This window comes from Labrus bergylta, chromosome 21 (assembly GCF_963930695.1).
Source record: "Labrus bergylta chromosome 21, fLabBer1.1, whole genome shotgun sequence".
NCBI lineage: Eukaryota > Metazoa > Chordata > Actinopteri > Labriformes > Labridae > Labrus > Labrus bergylta.
Window position 1 is genome coordinate 1,659,130 of NC_089215.1, and position 20,859 is coordinate 1,679,988.

The 20,859-nt window shown below is 43.1% G+C and overlaps 1 protein-coding gene across 5 annotated transcripts in view; it reads left to right on the forward strand.

Moving 5' to 3' along the window:
* The first annotated feature begins 4,068 nt into the window (after positions 1–4,068).
* Positions 4,069–20,859, forward strand: part of fmnl1b (formin-like 1b) — a 29,519-nt gene continuing 12,728 nt past the window's right edge. For 2 of the 5 annotated variants that reach the window (XM_065949209.1, XM_065949207.1), the window contains exons 1-9: positions 4,070–4,956; positions 14,137–14,220; positions 14,794–14,877; positions 15,186–15,259; positions 16,228–16,311; positions 16,456–16,599; positions 17,823–17,931; positions 18,648–18,724; positions 18,904–18,997. In XM_065949209.1, the coding sequence (XP_065805281.1) occupies positions 4,798–4,956; positions 14,137–14,220; positions 14,794–14,877; positions 15,186–15,259; positions 16,228–16,311; positions 16,456–16,599; positions 17,823–17,931; positions 18,648–18,724; positions 18,904–18,997 (909 nt within the window). In that variant the 5' untranslated portion in view covers positions 4,070–4,797. Of the gene's footprint in view, positions 4,957–14,136; positions 14,221–14,793; positions 14,878–15,185; positions 15,260–16,227; positions 16,312–16,455; positions 16,600–17,822; positions 17,932–18,647; positions 18,725–18,903; positions 18,998–20,859 lie in introns of all 5 variants that reach the window. The other 3 variants (XM_065949208.1, XM_065949210.1, XM_065949211.1) reach the window with 3 other exon arrangements.

Here is a 20,859-nt window from a genome sequence, read left to right on the forward strand (position 1 = left end):
TTATTTGTATAGCGCCAATTCATAACAAGTGTGATCTCGAAGCAGCAGGCCTTCTACACCAACGTGAGACCTCAGGAGCTTCCTGAAAGATATGTGCTTAGTAACTAAGATAAACTAAGATTTACAGATAGTGACATGCAGCAGTATGACATATGCACAGAGAGAGAGAGTGAGAGAGAGAGAGTTAGAGAGAGAGAGAGAGAGAGAGAGAGAGAGAGAGAGAGAGAGAGAGAGAGCTCAAGGTGCCAGTTCCCCCGGCTGTCTCAGCCTCTGATTTGCATTTTGATTTATCCATAACTCAAATCTTTCCTCAAGTATATTCACATTTATTTCCTTTTTTTCACCCCAGTTAACGTTTATTTATATGTTGCTCTGATTGGCTGAAGGTGAACGAGTCGGCCAAGAAGAAAACACAACCCAGTTTGTGTGAAAATATTCTCTCGTTAGTTTAATGTTTACACTCATGATAAATAATAATGATTTAAATTATTTCTAAAGCTGCTCTGATTAAGTCTAGTTCATCTTCACATGTCATCTGTAGTTTTTAAATAAGAGAAGTTCAGAAACTAATTCCCACGCTGTGCAGTAATGTGATGTTTTGACCACTAGATGGCAGCCTGATCCAGAGACACTTTGTACACTTTGCTCTTAAAACAGGAGACGACTCTGAAGTTGATCCAAATAACTTCCCACCAAAGTGTTCTATTGTTTTATTTATCACAAGAAGATGACCAGTGTCTTCTAGTCTTCATCCAGCTCATCAGGCTGAGAAAACCTTTTAAATCCGCCTGCAGATAACACTATAATTATTAATTCTTAGTATTTTTAATTGATTTTAATTCAGAGTTTTAATGCAACTTGTTGCAGAAGCCGAAATCAACGTCAATGAGAAAGAAAAAGCTGCAAATCCTCCAAACTGAGGAACTTGAAAATGGTGTTATTAAGATTTTTAATGTTCAAAAACGGATGATTGTGATTAAGAAAGAAGCTTTTTCTGTTCCTCTTTTTTTTTTATGGGCTTTTACTTTTTATTTGACACAAAAAATACAACATTGAGGATATGCTTAGAGTTACACTTGTTTGTCTTTTCATACAGTTTTTACATTTTAAGGTGAAGCATTTCTGATTTACACAACGACAACAAAATCTTTCTTTCTGCTGTACTTCTGCTCTATGAGAGACTACAGAACATAAAGTAACAAACACAGTGACAGAGAGAACAGTAGAGGCACCTAAACAAAGAACAGAAGAGAAATGTTGAAGTCCCACTTTCTCTTATTGACCCAGACGCTGCTCGGTACAAAGACGAGACAAACCCAGTCTCTTCTTTACATTTCTGTAGATGTGATTCTCCTTGAAACATGTTTGAAGACTCATTTTGAAAGTTTAAAAACACTTTTGAAATGACTGCATGACACCCTATAAAACCGTCTGGGATAGACAGAAGGATGTTACATGTAACCAAACTAGCGCTGGTGCTAACGTTGCTAATTGGACTTTTTACATGCTCACACATACACACAAAGTTACTCTCCCACTATGTTGATGAGCAGAGACGCCTGAATGGACATCTTTGTAAAATGAAATGGTCATTGCAGAGGAATGTCAAGAACACTTTAGCATGTCAAGGATATAATTGTTGACTTGGCGTGCTTGTGACAGCCGTAACTGTGTGTTTTGCGTTTTCATGTGGACCACATTTTTCAAGATTTATTTTTGGGCTTTTAATGTATTTTCAAACAAGATATAGGGTAAGACAATATCGTTAATATGGATATAGTTTAAGTTGCATTAAAATAACGTTACAGAGGTGTCAGGTCACCTTTTTCTCATCTCACTGATGATGACTGACTGTCTGTCCCTCTTAACCCTGCTCCTCCTCTCTCTCTCTTTTATTGTATTTAAGGAACATTTTTATTTTATAATATTACTTTTTAAATTCACAAACACGTAGTTTATTTTTCCATGTGTTTTCACTGTTAATAAAATACATATCCATATATATCGAGTATCGCCATTCAGCTAATCAACATCAAGATATGAGTTTTGGTCCATATCACCCAGCCCTAATTTCAGTTAAACATCATTTTGAGTTTCTCTGTGTTGCCTCTCTCTCTCTGTTTCCCTGAGCCAGGTGGTCACACTGTAAACCCGTCGACCAAAGTCTGTCCTCTGAACGTGTCCTGCTTCATAAAGTCCGTGTGTTCAGCAGACCAGGTGTGTGGTCAGACTCGCAGGTATCAGAGTGACACTGGTTATTTATTAACGGGCCTCCTCCTCCACCACCTTCCAGTAACACTCCAGTTAAACAGCAGCTTGTTTTTACAAACTGTTACCTCACCGCCGCGAACACAACTTATGATTCTGATTAGGACCGTGATCCTCTTTAGCAGTCACACTGCTGTTGTGCTTTGTCGAGACGCGGGGTGTTAGGAGAGATTCTGATGATGTAACGTGTTGTGAATGAGCCTCTGATCACTGAGGGATCGGGATCTGTAAGCTGCAAACATTTCAGCCTGTGTTAGGTGTTAGTCGGAAATGAAGAAGCCGGAGTTTTATCCATAATATATTTATCTTTTCATGACTCAAAAAAGTGCACTGCATGTAAATTTACCTGAAATGAGCGTGATCTAGAAACACAGTTAAGCAGTGAGTACAGTATGTTATTCTTCTTTTCTCTAGTCCCTCAATTAAACAACTTTTATACACGAGGGGAGGAGTCAGCCGGCCGTCCTGGCGATGTAAACAAAGTGAAGATAGGACCCTGAAAACTCTGAAAACATCACAGACAGTGGGACTCGGGTGTTACACCTATTGTAGACAGTCATGACTCACAGAGTTATTTTCAGAGGATAGACTTGATTTATATTTAAGTGTGAAAAATCACATAGAAAGATTTTAACTGAATCGTTTTAGATTGTGACTATAACACACAAAGAGAGCCATGATGGAGATTGCTCTGCCTCTTCAAGTAATTTATAACCAATGGACACAGATGTATCTCTGACTGACAACCAGTTTAATTGACATTCATCGAGTCAGATAGCGACCTAGTATAGAGGGGCCCCCCCACCCCACCCCATGGGCCCTACGGCAGCTGCACTGTTTATATTTACAGCCTTGGTAACAGGCCGTCTGTGCATAAAAACAAAAGGTCTCTTTCACAACACTCCAACAAAAACTAATCTTCTTAAAGATAAACTCAGAGGCGGGGCATTTGTGTTGCTCAAGTTTGAACAGCATGAATAGAAAAAGAAAACAAAAACCACAAGAACATAAATGTATTGAAAACAGTCCAAACAAAATGAGTATAAACTCTACAGGTGTGTTTAACAGAGGTTGATTCAGGAAGCTCAATTTAAAAGTTTCTGCATCTCATTAGTACAAGAAGGTCACAGATTTATCAAATATATTCCCTTTGAGTTGTGCGGAGGCTGTGGACCTCCAAGCGAGCAGCCTGGGTTCAGGTCCTGCCTGTGGATCCTTTCCCGCAAGTCATTCCTGATCTCTTTCCCCGATTTCTGACTCTGTCCACTTTTGATTTTATGAACGATACGTGTTATCCATAGTTTGGCGCGTAGCTGACATGAACAATCTCTGTTTCCCCTTGTGTCAGTTTTTAGTCAAAATAAGAATAAAAGTCAGTAGTTATTTTTTTAAACGTTTGGCACCTTTTATTTTTAGCGACTATTCAATTGTAAACAAGATAGTTTCATCTTTAAACACGTGGTAATGAAAAGTATCAACCTAAGGCTCATAACACTTTGGTTTATTTGTGTGTTATAATAATTACTGACAGAAGAAGAGCTCTGTATCACAGGAGAAGATATCAAGCTGACACAGATGCCTGAGGATCCAAACACACATTGTTGGATTATTTTGCACCAAAAGAAAATGTGTCTGACAAGAACACTTCATTTTTTTGTGTTGCTTTTGTCTTAAATTTAACAGCTTGATTTCTGAGTTCAGAGCATCTTGTACATGGAGGCTTTAGGACCCAGGGCGCTCGGCTCTCTCTCTCTCTCTCTCTCTCTCTCTCTCTCTGAGCTCTCTGCTGTCTGAGCTCATGCCTCTGCTGCCTTCTGCTTCTCTCTGTCCCTGTTTCAGATACACAGAGTGTCCGCCTGCTGGATCCTCTGCCTCTCCCTCTCTTCCTCTTTTTTCTTCCTCTGCTCATGGAGATCAGAGGCCCAGAGACCCGCATCCTTCAGCAGCAGATGGAGGACCTCCAGAGACCACCTGCAAGCCCAGAAAACTCTCCCTGCCCAAGCTCGCTGCAGCTTTTGGAGTAGTTTCCTTCAGAGTTTTGTCCTCGAGGAAAACACAGAAGTAAAACCTTTTTTAATTGTTAACCCACTTGTTTTTTAATATTTCTTTTAGTCGTCCCGTTCACAGAGCCACAGGCTCCGAGCTCCTCCCCTTTTTCTCTTTCACTCGCTCAGCTGTCACTCTGTCTGTCACTCTCAGGATATCCCCTTCCCTTCTTTCTAGGGTTTCATAATGCACCAGGAGCTCGTTCAGAGGCAGGGCTGGATTTCATCCCGCTGCTTTCCCCTCCTGTGAGGATAAGGGGCAACTATTGAACACTTCTTCAGCATGAATCCACAGACGGGGGTCATGGAAACAAGCAAAGGTCCCAGGCCGGCGCCTCACAGAGACTCACACTTAACTTTTAATAACTAAAAAAACAAATCACCTGATTAATTATTGACCTTTCAGAGGTGTTTTTAAGGGGAGGTTTACAGGAGCAGGGTTGTGTTTTTACATTTTCTGTCGGATCTGTTGGATTTTAAAAACATGGGAAACGCAGCAGGGAGCATGGAAGTCCCCCAGGGGAAGGAGGGCAAGACGACGTCGGCCCCTCTGAGCTCAACAGGGTCCCAGAGGCAAACCGCGGGCCTCAAGCTCCCCATGCCACCTGAGGAGGAACTGGAGCAGCGCTTCAGTGCCGTGCTGGTGAGTTTGTTGTCACTCTGCGCTGCAGGGTCACGTCAGCTTTTCACAGAAATTGGAAACGAGAGAGAAACAAAGAATGTGGAATATGTATGAAATGTGCACGTCCTCAGGACAAGCTTATCACAGTGCCAGGTACACAATGCCACTGTGGAAAGATACATAAGAGGTCCTTTATGCTGGAGCTTACTGCAGCATTAGGCTGACTGCATGGTCTGCTGGAGGAGGACTGACAGGGGGAGTCAGATCTGTTTCCACTTTAATTAAAGGTGTGTCTAAAGTTTACATTTCAGTGTTTCTTCTTGGTAATCTTGGGATACTTTCTACATGACAAATGAGTCCTTAGATTACTTTGAAATATGAGACACATGAACATGACATGAAACACTTTATGGTGGAAAAAAGTTCAACCCCTCTCTGATGTTACTTTAAAGATCTTCCCAGCGTACTAAGAGTCTGACCGGTCTGCAGAGAGTCCTGGCCTGAACTTCGTACAACACCTTTAAGATCAACTGAAACAAGGACTTTGAACTCCAGGTGTTGTTTTCCTTAATGTCCTTGTTCCTGGTTCAAATCCCCGTCTGTCAGGAGTCTCTCTGAGTGGAGTTTGCATGTTCTCTCCGTGCATGTGTGGGTTCTCTCCTGCTTCCTCCCACAGTCCAAAGTCATGGTCGTTAGGTTAACTGGTGACTCTAAATTGTCTGTCTCTATATGTCAGCCCTGTGATTGACCTGCGTTCAGTCCAGGATGTAACCCCGCCTCTCATGACAGCTGGGATCATCTGCATCCCCCCCGCAACCCAGGAAAAGTGGTATAGGTAATGGATGTACAGTATATAGAATGGGTGTGTATGTGACTTCCTGTTCTTCTGCAGCCTCCCTCTAGTGGACACTCGAGGAACTGCATGATGTTGCACTTCAGCATCGGCTTCATGGTTGCTGCTTGGTAAACCACTTCTCTTGCCCGCTTTCATCACTGCAACACCTGTTGCTTTGACCTGATAACTGCTCTCATATCTGACAAACCGAGGGGCGTCCAAAACGGCCGTGTGGGGGGGGGCCGTGTGGGAGGTGTCTTAAAACTGCCTACCTTCTCTGGTCCAAACAAATCCAGAGCATTCAGGAGCAGAATCTAAAGTTAGAAGGAGGACATACTGGCTGCTGCATTGTTGTCAGAGAAGCCAGCACTTCAACATAACATGTTTCCTTAATGATCAGATAGTAAGATACCTTTATCATCTCACTCTCTACACATCTCACTGATTGATCCTTTACACTGAAATTAGCGGCCGGTTTTGATTACGTTGTTTCCACTTTTACGTAAAGTAACTTTTTGAATGGTTTTGGTAAATCCATATTTTCATCTTTATTATTTTGATAGGAAAGTGTTTCTTTATTTATCACTTCCTCTTTCTTTTAAAAAACAGATTTTATTAGTCCAAGAAATATCTTTACGTTTCTTTAAACAAAGATTTGACTCTTTTATCGCCAGGCTCTCCCTCACAAGCTCGCTGTGTCACACGACCAGCATTCCTCGACAGTAACTTGATTTCTCTTCTTTACTTCCCTCACTGAGCTCTTATTTGTCTCCCGTTTAGAACTAAATGAGCTGTGATGAACTGATGTCATCACGCCTCCTCGGTGCTGACAGATGTGATTCTGACAACGCAGACACGTTCAATATGTGGACGGACCGCTTTAGAGCATAACGTGCGTTCCTTCTGTCGTTCTCTGATCGTTATCACCAGAACCTCTGAGGCGGGGGACGATGTAATGTGACATCATGTTAGCTGATCTGTGATTTGATATTATTCAAACATAAACAGACCTGAGGGTTATTGTCAGAGAGTATCCTTTACAGAAACAGAAAGCTCCTCCTCGCCCTCCTCGAGGTGAATGATAATCAATGAGAGCTCTGCTAAACGCTGCTCCCTTCATCTGAGGAGGTTCAATCAATGTGTGTGAGCGTAAAGCTCTCCTAGCCGGGCCGAGCTGAAACTGTAATTACCTCTGCTGAAGAGTTGTTCCTCTTAAAAAAAGGATATCTCTTAACCAAAGAGAATCTGCTCCAGAAACCTGCAGAATCTGATGATTTGCTCCCAAAATGTTCACCTTGAAGAATATGTCTACATCAGTTTGTATTAAAGATTTAAGTTATGGATCTCTATCATGCAGTTCCTGGAGTGTCCACTAGAGGCTGGCTGCAGAAGCACAGGAAGTCACATACACAGCCATTCTAAACAGCCTGTTTTTACAGCAGAGATGAACATGTTTACAGCCTGGTTCAAAAAACCAAATAGGTGTGATTAGCTCATGTCTGGATGGACACACACTGTACGGGGGGTGAATGTTTTGATGACTCATCAGTTTTGATTTGATGAAGGATAAGAGTTATTCACAATAAGGCGTGTAGCTGACCTGATTGACAGGTGGGCGCGGTGTAACGGTTTGTCAGGAGGTTTAAAACCCGCCTCAGCTCCAGCTCTCAGCTGTCGTTAGGTTGACTGAAAGTTAGACTGAGACAACATTTCCATCATGGCCGCTGCCCCCTCCAGCGCCCCCTGCAGGACCAGACGGGTGACGTCACTCAGACTTTAAACATTCATATTTACAGGCTGTGATTTGTCCTGGTTTCTTCTGGTGTTCTGGTTCCACTGTCATCAGAAACATGTACATGGTGTTAACTCAAAGTGGCCTTTCACCACAACACTATCTTGAATCTTGAATTTGTTGCCTCGCTGACCGCCCACTGAATCCATAACGAAGTATAGAGGCAGGTCAAGTAGAGAGAACAAACTCCCCCAGTAATCAATTAAAGATGACTTATCTCTGAGGTAAAACTCCTCTGGGAACCTTTAAGCTGCATCAAACCTAAACTTCAAAGACAGGAGGCCTTAAGTGCTTCATCACTTGCCGGTCTCACTCTTGAATCTGTCGAGTCATTTGATTACTCATTTGCATTAATTTGTCCTCTGGAGCTGGAATACATTAAATACATGAGGATACCTGAACATGACACACATTAATGGTGTTTCAGGATCTCATCCAGACACACTCAAAGAGCCTTCACTCTTCTGGGTGTGTGTGTGTGTGTGTGTGTGTGTGTGTGTGTGTGTGTGTGTGTGTGTGTGTATGCAGCAGCAGTACGTTTTATGTATTTGTATTAGTTCTGCAGCAGATTAACAACAACAGCCATCCTGCTCCACACATTCACAAAGTGTTAACACTGTTTTTTTTTGCTTCTCCACCCAAATATAGATCATCTCTCCCAACAGCCAGCCCTCTTCCTCCTCTTCCTCCTCCTCTTCCTCCTCTTCCTCCTCTTCCTCCTCCTCTTCCTCCTCTTCCTCCTCCTCCTCCTCCTCCTCGTCCTCCTCCTCTTCCTCCTCCTCCTCCTCTTCCTCCTCCTCTTCCTTCTCTTCCTCCTCCTCCTCCTCTTCCTTCTCCTCTTCCTCCTCTTCCTCCTCCTCCTCCTCCTCTTCCTCCTCCTCCTCCTCCTCTTCCTCCTCCTCCTCCTCCTCTTCCTCCTCCTACCTCGTCCTCTGCTGAGTCTGCAGAGGAAGTCTTGTGTGTTAAATGGAGAATAAACTCTGTCTGCATACAAACCAGGCGGTTCAGTGAGTGAAGCTGCAGCAGCGTGACTCTGGTCTCATTCTGCAGAGGCTCAAAGGGAAAGTGTCTGTCCTTGGTGAGGGGTCTGCAGGGTGTGCACCCCTCACATCTGCATGACAGTGTGCAGTATATAAGCCTGTAGGTTTCTCTGTGAGCAGCTTTTATAGACGCTTCATTCATGTCATAATGCCTCTTGTGTCTGGTGTCACTGCAGCGTTTTCAAACCTGAACGGATCAACGGAAATCTGCACAGGCCGCAGGACGCCACTCGGATAATGCTGGCGTTGAAACGATTTTTTTGTCAGCTCCAAATTTACGTGGAGCACTTTGTCTTCAGGGTTTTTACATAACACTTTGCATATTTCCCAGCTGGGTTATGCGGCAGTGGGTGGAATTGTAAATTTACATCTGTGGATTTGTGTATTTACAGACGGAGAGAAAAAGAGAGAGAAGAAGAAAAACAGGAACGTTTGTTTACTGGCTTGTTAAGAAGTTCAGTTTGATTAAAGTTTCTTTCATCCTCTTCACACGTCATTACACCTGAAGCTGCAGGATCACAATCATACAACACGCTGTCTGTCGGCTCCAGAATGACCTTTGATTTCTTCCTCATCACTATCTTTTTAATGCGTAGACGAGGCCGTTTTCCAGTGCTGCTGTCTCCGAGTCATCGACCACAGAGCCCGTTACAAACATCAAAATCTTGTGATTTTAAAGTCCCCCTTTTTTAGACGTAGGTTGCAAATTGCACCGACATAAAAAACAACTACAATCATGTAGACACCTTCATGTGCCAACTCAAAAGACAAAACTCAATCTAACCACATTTTGTCCTTCCTGATGCTAATTCTGATACCTGCAAATAATAAGATTATTATTCAGTATTTCTCAAGCATTTTCTGTAGTTGGTGTTTTTGTTTCTTTAGCTCGTTACAGATCAGCTGTGAGTGACTAATCCTAACCCTTTTTATAAAACTCTTTGTGTGTATTTAAGGAGGTTTTAAGTATTTTTTAATGCCCATTGTCCCCTCGTAGCGTTCTTTCCAGACCACCGAGCCTTTACCTTACCATACGAGCTGGACTTCTGTTTTTATTCTGACATCACTTCCTGTCAACTTCTGTATCTGAAAAAGGTCACACATAGTGAGCTTCTTTCATTGTAATAATCTGGGTAGCTGATTCTGGTGTGTGTGTCTGTGTGTCTGTGTGTGTGTGTGTGTGTGTGTGTGTGTGTGTGTGTGTGTGTGTGTCTACATAATTTAGTCCACCTTGTGTTTCTGCAGTTAAAAACCAACGCTGTGAAGCCTCTTACAATTCTACAATTCACTTAGCAGACGCTTTTATCCAAAGCGACGTACATCAGAGAGTAAGAACAACACAAGCAAGGATCTAGAAAAAAGGGAACAATGTCAGTAAGAGCAAACGATCAGCTTTGAGTCTGATTGGACACACAGGTGCTGACAGGAAGTGACCAGAGGCAAAGCACAACATTGAGGGCAGTTCTTGAGAGCTCTAATCAGTACAGAAACCATCTTATAAGTCCTCGTTATCAAACAAAAACCATCGTCATTACCATCATCATCATCAATAATATGGAGACCATCATCATTAAGTTAGTAGGTATTCATGAAAGAGCTGGGTCTTTAGCTTTTTCTTAAAGGTGATGGTTCCCCTTTTCTAAATATCCTGGCACTTTAAAAAAAAAACTGTCAGAGCAAATTAGCAGCCATAACACGAGTGACCTCCAACTACTTCCTGTGAGATTGATGCATCGACCCTTAAACTGAATGATGTGTTACACACAGTACAGTGAACTGATCAGGCGACCTGCACGGCAGACACAGCGTCATGTCAGTGCAGAGACGGGGGAGATTGAACAGGAATTATTCAGCCTCTGCAGCAAACGCAGCTCGTTTCTGTGAACATGACGATTCCATCGATCCAATCCTTTTGGGAGCGTCAGCACTTTTATAAATTCAGGAATGCATCAGCATGCATCATTCAGCTCCACAACAATGACCCACTTCTGTCTGCTGAATACAACACACTGTCTCTCTCTCTCCCTGCTGCCCGTCTGAGCCTCATATTCTTAAATTCAATATGCTGTTCAACACGGATTACATCGGCTTCAGATTCACGCTGCTCCGCTGAAATTAACCTCAGATGTTGTTCCTTTGTAGCCACTTAGCGTTCACTTTTTAACAGCAGCTGTGAAGGTCACTACTCCTCCTCCTCCTCCACGTTTTTTTAAACGCCTCTTAAATCAGAATAGTTAAAAGCAGAGGCAGAAAGATTTCCAAGTCTTACAGCAGAATACTGCAGTGATTATTGAGCAGGTTGTCATGGTGAGAGAGAGCCAATTCAAGAGCGACAAAAAACAAAAAAAAGGCCACATGCTTTCACACTTAACTCGTCCAAGTGTGCATGAAATGATCCATGAAGTGCCACACAGTGACCAGCTGGAGAAGAAAGTCAACTCATTTACAAGACAGACTCAGAGCCCACGTTCTCCTTTCACTTTTCTGTCACACAGAAACTCTCTGAGCAGCGTCTTCATCCTCCTTTGTGATGAACCAGTAAATGTTGTGATTTTAATAGCCAGCAATACTTAGAGTAGTGCAACATTGGCTCAGTCTTAAACCCTTAAAGTAAAATACAAAATAAACAGGAAGAGCCTGTGACCAATCATAGCTTTGTTTGCCACCAGGGGGCTCTCAATCAAAACAATAATAAAGGATGACGTTGAGGCTAGCGGGGAATCATGGGAGTGATCCTCTCTGCTACTCTCCCCCCCCCCCCCCCCCCGAATATCAGAAATGCTATTTTTATTTTGAATCTTTTTGGATACTTTTATTTTGAAAATTTGGGATTCTATATATCGATGTCAGAGACGAGATTTAATCGTGAAACTTTTCTTCTATAAGAAATAAATCTGTGTTGTTTTCTCTCTCTCAGTTTGAAACAGTTTGAGAGCGACCCAGCAGGCCACATGTAACCGGCCCGTATTGACCCACCAGCTCCGTTCATCAGGCTGATTTATCAGATTCACATCCAGCCGCACAGCATCATTGATTTACTGCACTGCTCCAATCTGCTGTGTCCTTGTTTTTCCTGCATGGCTCATATGGTGCCTCCACCAAAGCTTTCTGTGTGTTTATAATCAGGACGGATTTAGATTCAATGTCTGTACATCCTGTAAACCTGCGTCACATGTCAGGTGTTTGTTTGGATGCAGAATCTTTAAAGGGACACTTCACCTGTTGAAACATGAATCTGTATTGACATTGGGTCATATATGTAGAAATGTGAAATACATTTTGAAGTTGGTGCCTTCTTGGCTGTGAAAAGGCAGAAAGTGTCTTTTTGGCTCATGTTGATGAAAGACACCAAATCCCAGGCCACTCCCACTAAGGTCCTCTATTTCAGAATCAGAATCAGAAATACTTTAATAATCCCAGAGGGAAATTCGATCGTTACAGTTTCTCCAAAATATACAGTATAGCAATAGAAATATAGAAATAAAAACATTTACAGACATATTTACTTCAACACTTAAGGCCGTTTCCTCAACTGATTCAGAGATTTCTTCCAGAATTAATCTTGGAAATTTCGGCTCCAGCGTTGTAGTTTCACCCCGCTAACCACAACAGCTTCCAGTGACGCAAAATGACGATTTTTGCGTCATCGGAAGCTCCTTTTCAGACTTACAAATACAAAGATTTCCCATCTCAGGGGAAAATGAGGGCGGGATACACGACCATTCAAAAATACTACCAGGTTTCTAAAGGGCAGATATCCCTTTAATTATATTCCTTTTATAGGCAAATAAAACCTAAATTTAAACAGGACTGTCTGAGCTGCAATGATCGAGGTCCAGAGAGAAGAGATTTAAAGGCTTTTAAGTTGTTTGTTATTTAATAAACAAAAAGCAAAACCTCAGAATGGCATTTCACTGGTTATCTCTCTATGCTGATGATCTGACGACGTTCATAAATCTAATGCTCTCAAAATGATCCTGATCAAAATAGTAGTGGACACAGACATCCTGTTCGACTGGAGATCATCGAACCTCCTCTAGGCCGAGCTTTTTTCCTGACAATTGCAAAAAATGTGCACTTGAATATTGTCGTGTCACCTCGAGGTCAACGAGACCCGTTTTACCTGCTTCACCAGCGACCGGGAGACGCTGCCTGAACTGGAGGTTCAACAGGAGCTAATGTCTGAGCTCTGCAGTAAATCAGCACTAAGTAACGACTGCTGGTCATTCCTCAGCAGACTGAGTCACTGCTGTCGACTCCACACACACACACACACACACACACACACACACACACACACACACACACACACACACACACACACACACACACACACACACACACACACACACACACACACACACACACACACACACACACACACACATTGACCTTGTGATGAATCGTAGAGCTGCTACATTTCACCGTGAGGTGAAGGGAGGAACCGATAAGATATGAGTCTAAAACTTTGAAGAAGGCCGACTGTGTGTCTCCTGTTTGTGAAGCTCAGTTTCATGTACCTGTTTGTGGGTTTTTAATTAGCACAGCTGATTCTGAGTCTGTTCATTCTCACAGAAACTTTGTGAAGATGAAACTTCTTCTCTGTTGATCAGCGACAGAAACAAACTTTGTCTTTGACCACTTCAGCTGAAGGAACAACTTCTGGTTTCTCCAAAGAGTTAAAGACACACATGACCCTGTTGTATTAATGAGAAGGTGACGAGTGACGCCATGCTGCAACGTTAGCAACATTAGCAACATCAGCAACAAACATGTTTCTGTGTTGTGACAACAGACACTAACATTACGCTGACTCCCAGAGTGACTCAGGACCGGACCGGTGACTCAAAGAGGACAATGATGCATTATACAGGAAGGTGTCCCTGTGTGAACATGTGTTTGTCGTTGTTTCTAGGATCAAGTCCGGTTCAGTTTTTGTGTTTATAGAGAATTTTATCTCTTGGTGTAAATGATTCAAACTTATCCTGATACAAATTATAATGAAGTTGTTTGGGATCCGTTATGTTTATTTAAAAAGGCTTTTTTATGCTGTAGAGTAAAATATCGGGTTATTTTCAGCACTTTAAGGTCACACTCACACGAGGCAATCCATACCATGACTTAACACCTAAAGTCCAGTTCAGGGTCAATGCATTTAAAGAGACACACACACCAAAACAGAGCGTTCTGAGAGAGCTGGTTTATACAGGGTCACAAACCTCCTCTGGTTCTTGATTCATGTTATATTTTGACCAAAGCACAGCACAGATGTTTCATTTAGACCACAGGGGGACTGTTTGAAAAGGTGGAGGAGGATAATAATATGTCCTCTTTAAGTAAAGTCATTCATGTGTTGTATTACGACGTTATGTACAAGAGGTAACAGACCGAACTACTGCCGCCACATGTTGTTATTCTTCTCTGTGATTTCAGAAGATTTAGATTTAAGGAGTCTGGTTCATCCAATCAGAGACAGACTGTCCCTTTAATTCACAGTCTTCATCTTTCTCCTCTTTCTCTCTTTTTTGTTTCAGAACACCATGAATCTCCCTCCAGACAAGGTGAAGATCCTCAGTCAGTACGACAACGAGAAGAAGTGGGACCTGATCTGTGACCAGGTGAGGTTACTCTCTTCACACCGGGCCAGTCATCATGCAAACACAGGCAAATAAACGGCTCTGCCCCAGTCCTCAAAGAACAGGCGTACACACACACACGAGGAAGCTCATTAATATTGAACATCACCGTAGTAACCACAGGTGGGTCCATCACAAACTGAGTCATGATGAGAGAGTGAAAGAGGACACTGGTCAGCGTCATACACACAGAGCTTCAGGCAGCTTCAGGCAAAAATAATCAGAAATGCACAAAAATAGACGTCAGATTGCCCCTTTAAATCTTTCTAATTAAATGATGAATTTGGCCGTGTTGAATGTAAAACCGCTGCAGTAGAATAATTTCTTGAAACTTAAGATCAGATCTATTTGCATGAGAGACGCTGAGTAATCAAACAGCCTGTTTTAAACCCTGTGCCCCCTCCCTCCCCCTCTCTGCAGCACAGCTAGCAATATAATTACTGATATGTGTGTGTGTGTGTGTGTGTGTGTGTGTGTGTGTGTGTGTGTGTGTGTGTGCCTGCGTGTGTGTGTGTGTGTGTGTGTGTGTGTGTGTGTGTGTGTCTGAATCTTCAGGAACGGTTTCAAGTAAAGAATCCTCCTTCAGCGTATCTGGAGAAGCTGAAGAGTTGTCTGGATCACGGAGGCGGCGGTCGAAAGGTAAAACCAAAAAAGCTCACCTCCCACTCCTCAGGTCAAAGTTCAGATTCTGTTTGTTACAAAAATATGTTTTCATGTTTTTTTTTTAAAAACAAGGCAGCTCTATTTATACAACATACTTCACACAGAGGGGAGAAAGTCTCTACATGGACTAACAGATTAATTAGAATCCGAGGCCTCCAGCCAGCATTTACCTCTAGAAGTGTTTAGTTGTTTTTTTTACACAACATTTTGCTTTTAATTTTTTACCTTTTGTGGAAAATGAAGCACTCAGTCCCCTTGTTCCTTCTCTGCATGTGTTCTGTCAGTTTAAGAGACGAGTCCAGGAATCCACTCAGGTCCTCAGAGAGTTGGAGATTTCCCTGAGGACCAATTACATCGGGTGAGTCTCACTCCAGATCTCTTTTAAGAAAGAAAGAAAAAAGACTTCTTCCAGGTCAAACTTTTGTTAAAGGAGAGAAGCTGATTTTATTTCACACCAATTAACAAGTCGAGCCAACGGACTCTGACAAAAGTTTAAGACTAAACTTTCACAGTCACTGCACAACACAGTATAAAGTGTACAATTATTTATTTATTTAATTACCCTTTATTTAGCCAGTTTGGTCCCATTGAGATTAAGAACCTCTTTTTCAAGGGAGTCAAGGCCAAGACAATCAGCAACAAAATCAAACAGACAGACACAAAGTACAATTCACAAACACTGAAGTACAATTTAAAGGTGACATATCCTCCTCCTCTTCCTCAGTTTAAATAAGTCTCAGAGCTCCTCAAAACATGTGTGAAGTTTCTTGTTCTAAATCCACTCTGATCCTGTATTTGATCACGTCTATAAACCCCTCTATTTCAGCCCTGCTCAGAACAGGCTGTTTCTGTGTCTGTACCTTTAAATATGTAAATGAGCTGTGTCTGACCACGCCCCCTCTCTGGAAGGGCTTGGGTGCTTTCTCGCTCCATGTCCTATTGTTTACGGTGAGAAGTCAGACTCAGAGGGCAGAACAAACACCTAGCTGTGGGAGTGTCACCCACCTGGGGGAGGGGCTACTGCCCTTTATGATGTCATGAAGGGAAAATCTCCAAACGGCCTGTTTGAGCACACATTTTCTGAAAAGTGGAGCAGGCAGAAGACGGAGAGGATGGACTTTTCTCATCATTGGGGGGTTTGTAGACGGACTAGAGACACGTTAGAGTTAGAGGAACATGGAGAAGAGGATTTTACTTGATATGTGACCTTTAAAGTGTTAACGAGAAGATTCAGACTTTTAGACTCTAAACCTCTGAGACAGTCTGCAGGAACAGTTTCAAGTGAACGACAGATTATAGAATACTAATTTTATTTCTCCTCGTTAGTTGGGCTGAGGAGTTTCTGAACGAGGAGAACCAGGGTCTAGATGTTCTGGTGGATTATCTCTCCTTCGCCCACAGTGCCGTCACGTACGTATCAGCCTGACAAACACAAACATGATTTCTAATTTTTCTCTTATCTCTTATCTTCACACATCCTGCCTCTGTATCAAACCAGCTCCTGAATGCCACCACAGGTCACATTTAGTCTGACTGGTAAACTGTGACTCACAGGTACGACGTGGACTTCCTGGACAACGGCACGCTGCCCACAGACAAAAACAAAACTTTGGAGAAGTCGGCCGACGATCTGAGCAGAAGTGCCAGCAACTCTCCCACTCACAGCGCCTCCAAGGCCAGCAAGGCGTTCACAGTCAGGTCAGTGACGCAGCGGGCAAAAAAGAGGCTGCTGGTTCAAATCCCGCCTACAGGGCTTCCTGTGCATGAGTGGGTACCCCGACTTCCTCCCACAGACCAAAGCCTGTTAGGTTAATTGGAGACTCTTAGGCGTCTTTTCCACCTGGCTGGCTGTGCACTCGGGAGCTCTTGCATGAAGTGTTATCCTGTCTCCATGGCAACAGTCTGTTGATAACGGCCGCTGTATGACTGACACTGCTCCGTTACTTTTCACTGCATGTTTTTATATTTGAGATTTGAGGATGTGGGTAAAGAGTCGATTATGCATTTGGAAAAGAGCGGCGGTGACGTCAACAGCGCCTTTCTGAAAAGTTGAAAGATTTTCAAATTGAGTGCTCGGAGCAGCCGCACAAAAAAGGGCAGAGTGCTCGGGAAGAGGACGCTGGGCGATGCGAACGCTTTCTCCTCATCGAAAACAACTGAAAAAAGACGCTGCGGTCAGAAACAAATGCCAGATGGAAACATGGCCTTAACTACCCAAAACACTGACTGTGAATCTCATTTAGCACATGAACTCTGCAGGTTTACTTTGGGCCACACACACACTCACACACACACACATACACACACACGCACGCACGCACGCACGCACGCACGCACGCACGCACGCACGCACGCACGCACGCACGCACGCACGCACGCACGCACGCACGCACGCACGCACGCACGCACGCACGCACGCACACACACACACACACACACACACTCACACGCACACGCACACGCACACGCACACGCACACGCACACGCACACGCACACGCACACGCACACACACACACATACACATTCTTCGACATCTGATCTTCTGACATGAAGCAACTGAATTGTTGTCATAGCTTTGTCGCCTTTTGTTCAGACTGTGTGTGTGTGTGTGTGTGTGTGTGTGTGTGTGTGTGTGTGGTTAAGTATGACTCGTTCAGGTGTGAATGTGAAAAATGTGTGTGTGAAAAACATCAACACACTCCTGCAACTCCTGATCAGACAGGTGGGAGGGTCCAGTGTGTCTGCACAGTTCATTCATGGTGTTCACGTCATGATGAGGGATTTATTGCAGCCCCAGACAGTCTGAAATATTCTGTGCAAACCTGCCGAACGTTTCAAATTAAATAACATGTTTGCAGACTTCCTGTTTGTAAAATGAGGTGAAACAGATCTGTAACCTCCCGTGTTTCTCACCTGGCAGATTCAACTCTCTCCAAAACAGGAAAGCTCTGAGGAACTCTCGACCTGTGAGCCAGACCGACGACGTCCACCTCTGCATCATGTGTTTACGTGCTATCATGAACTATCAGGTAATTCAAACACCTCACCGTCCTCCAGTTATGTTTGACATGACCTTTAATACATGATAAAGTGAGCTTACTGTATGATCAGACATTAAGGAAACTTTAGATTCTGCTCCTGAATGCTCTGGATTTGTTTGGTCCAGAGAAGGTAGGCGCTTTTAAGGCGACACCCACCACACGGCCCGTTTTGGACGCCCCTCTGTTTGCCAGATATGAGAGCAGTTATCAGGTCAACAGGTGTTGCAGCGATGGAAGCGGGTCAAGAGAAGTGGTTCAGATAGAAGTGATTGTACCCGACCTAAAAAGCCTCTGCATGTTTCTAATAAGCTCCACGAGCAGAAACGTGCTCAAACTAGGATCAATATTGGAGATGCTTTTGAAAAATGGAGAGAGGTTAGAACACAGAAAGGTTTACAGACCCATGCAGAGCTGGATAAACACTGAAGCTTCAGAGTCCACCACATGGTGACCTGTGTGAGCATCCACTCTAGAGAGGAGGCGGGGAGACAGGTCTACACAATGTTTAGAATGTGGACTGCAGTACCCATTTTGAACACTAGGTGTCAGAGTTACTAACTGCTCCTTTAAGGTTTAAGACTCCAAATAAAGGCCAAGTGTATCCATAATATGGTTTTAATTCATATTCTAACAGCTGTTGAGTCGATGAGAATCAGTGTTGAAGCTTTTCTTTCTGATTGTTTGTGTGCTCTTGTTTTTTTCAGTCGGGGTTCAACCTGGTGATGAAACACCCGTGCTGTGTCAACGAGATCACGCTCAGCCTCAACAACAGAAACCCACGGTGCAGATCTTAAACTTGAATACATGTGTCAGTGTGTTTACTGTGACAGAACAATGAAGTCACTTTATTACCGATACAGCTGAATTTATTAAGACTAGTTGAGATAGAGTTCATAAGAAGACTAAACATGTTGAAAGAAATCACCTGAAATAAATGTACGTCCATGCTGTGTGTGTCAGGACGAAGGCGCTGGTTCTGGAGCTGCTGGCCGCCGTGTGTCTGGTGAGAGGAGGTCATGACATCATCCTCTCCGCCTTCGACAACTTCAAAGAGGTTTTTACACTTTTAATAAACGTTTAAATGTTTATTCATACATGTACACCTCAGTCTGCTTTGGGTTGCTGGTCTCACCTTTCATGCCTCCACGGGGGGGAAGGCGGGCAGATACAGATTTTTGCTTCTGAATGAATCAGAACATCGATATCGGTCGATAAATGACCTGATGACAGACATCAGAACACAGGAAGAGCATGTCAGCCTGAGGGTCACTTCATAAATCCTTCAAACGAGGAGCCTCTTGGTGTGCGGGTCTTGCTTTGCTCTCCTTACCTAACAGCGTCAAGCTAGCATACCTAGCTGCTGATTCAGAGAAGAGGCTAACAGCGTCTCTGAGGAACATCAGCAACACTCAGATTGTGACACGTTAGCGTGACACTTTAAAGACGAGAGACCAGGAACAAATATTCAGACATGTGCAGCCTCAGAGCTTAGACACAAACACTGACAAAGAAGAGATGAAAATAAACATCCGCATCACAATCGGCTGAATCGTTACTTTATCGCATCTCTGGTTAAAATGGCCGACATTTATTTATTTATTTTATTTTATTTTTTTGCTTTTGTTTGTCTGTGTCCGTTTCTCTCACGTTGTATGTTAAGTACAAGATTCTATGTACGATATGGGCAATTTGATTTTTTTTGTTATTCCATGTTTAAAAACCAATAAAAATGTTGAATACAAAAAAAAATGGACGCCTGCAAGACTGATGTCATCGGTTCAGGACTTAAGGAGTGCTTCTGTTAAATTCTGAGATCTCCTCCTGTACATAACGAGCTCCAGCAGGGATGACACGCCCACGCTCAGACAGTATTTTAAACCGGCTTAGCGTGGACCTGGTTTTAGAGTCCCAGCGCCCACATACCAGAGACCCTTTAATGTTTAAAAACCAGGTTAAGGGGAACCCCAGACCCCCCCCCCCCCCCCCCCCCCCACCAGCTGCTCGCTCCAGTTGTCTCTCTGCCAGACGAACCTGACTGAGGAGGCGTAAATATGTGAAACACTTGTCGAGTCTCCTCTGACCTCTCCTCGGCTCCTTCTCTCATCTCCGACTCGGAGAGCAGCAACTGTTGTTAACAGATCTCGTCCCGTGGATTCACACGCGGCGAGGAGAGCGAACCTGAACCAGGAGCGGCTATTCTTAGTCAAAGTCATGGATGTTTAAAAAAAAAAAAAACTGCCCTGCAACAAAGTCTGCCGCAGCATTTTGATGTCTGTTGTTTTTGGATTCAGGTCGTAAACACGGCTGTAATTTCCTGCTCAGCGAGTCATTATCAGCTGTTTATATTTAGAATCCAATTTCAGAAACACTAAAAACAACAGTTTCATCAGAACGAGCGGCTGCTTACAAAACACTTCTCATTGTTCAGTCCGTTTAATCCGACCCTTTAAAACTGGGCAGCTTGCTTTATATTTCTTCATCATGTTGCTGTGCTCTACGGGGGCGGAGTTTTGAAAATATATTTGTTTTTTCTCCAATTTTTAATTTTAAATTGACTTTTTCTGTTGTTTAAAATGTTTTTGTCATAATTAAAACCCTCGGTAACACTTTAAATTAACTTCACAATATTAACTATTTACTAGTTGCTTATTAGCATGCTAATTAGTAGCATACTGACTGCTCACTCCGCTGTTCATCTCCCTCCCCTGACTCCCAGTTAAATGTAAAACTCTACTGCTCGTTTACAAAACAACTGCAAAACCGAAAATGTTCGGGTCTATGTGTGTCAGAAACTTGTCCCTATAAATAACAGGGTGTAAACCCGAATTTCCCTCAGGGATTAATAAAGGATATCAAAATAAAAAAATAAAAAATCAATGAAAGGCATCTGATCCAACCTTCACAACGGGGTCCGAC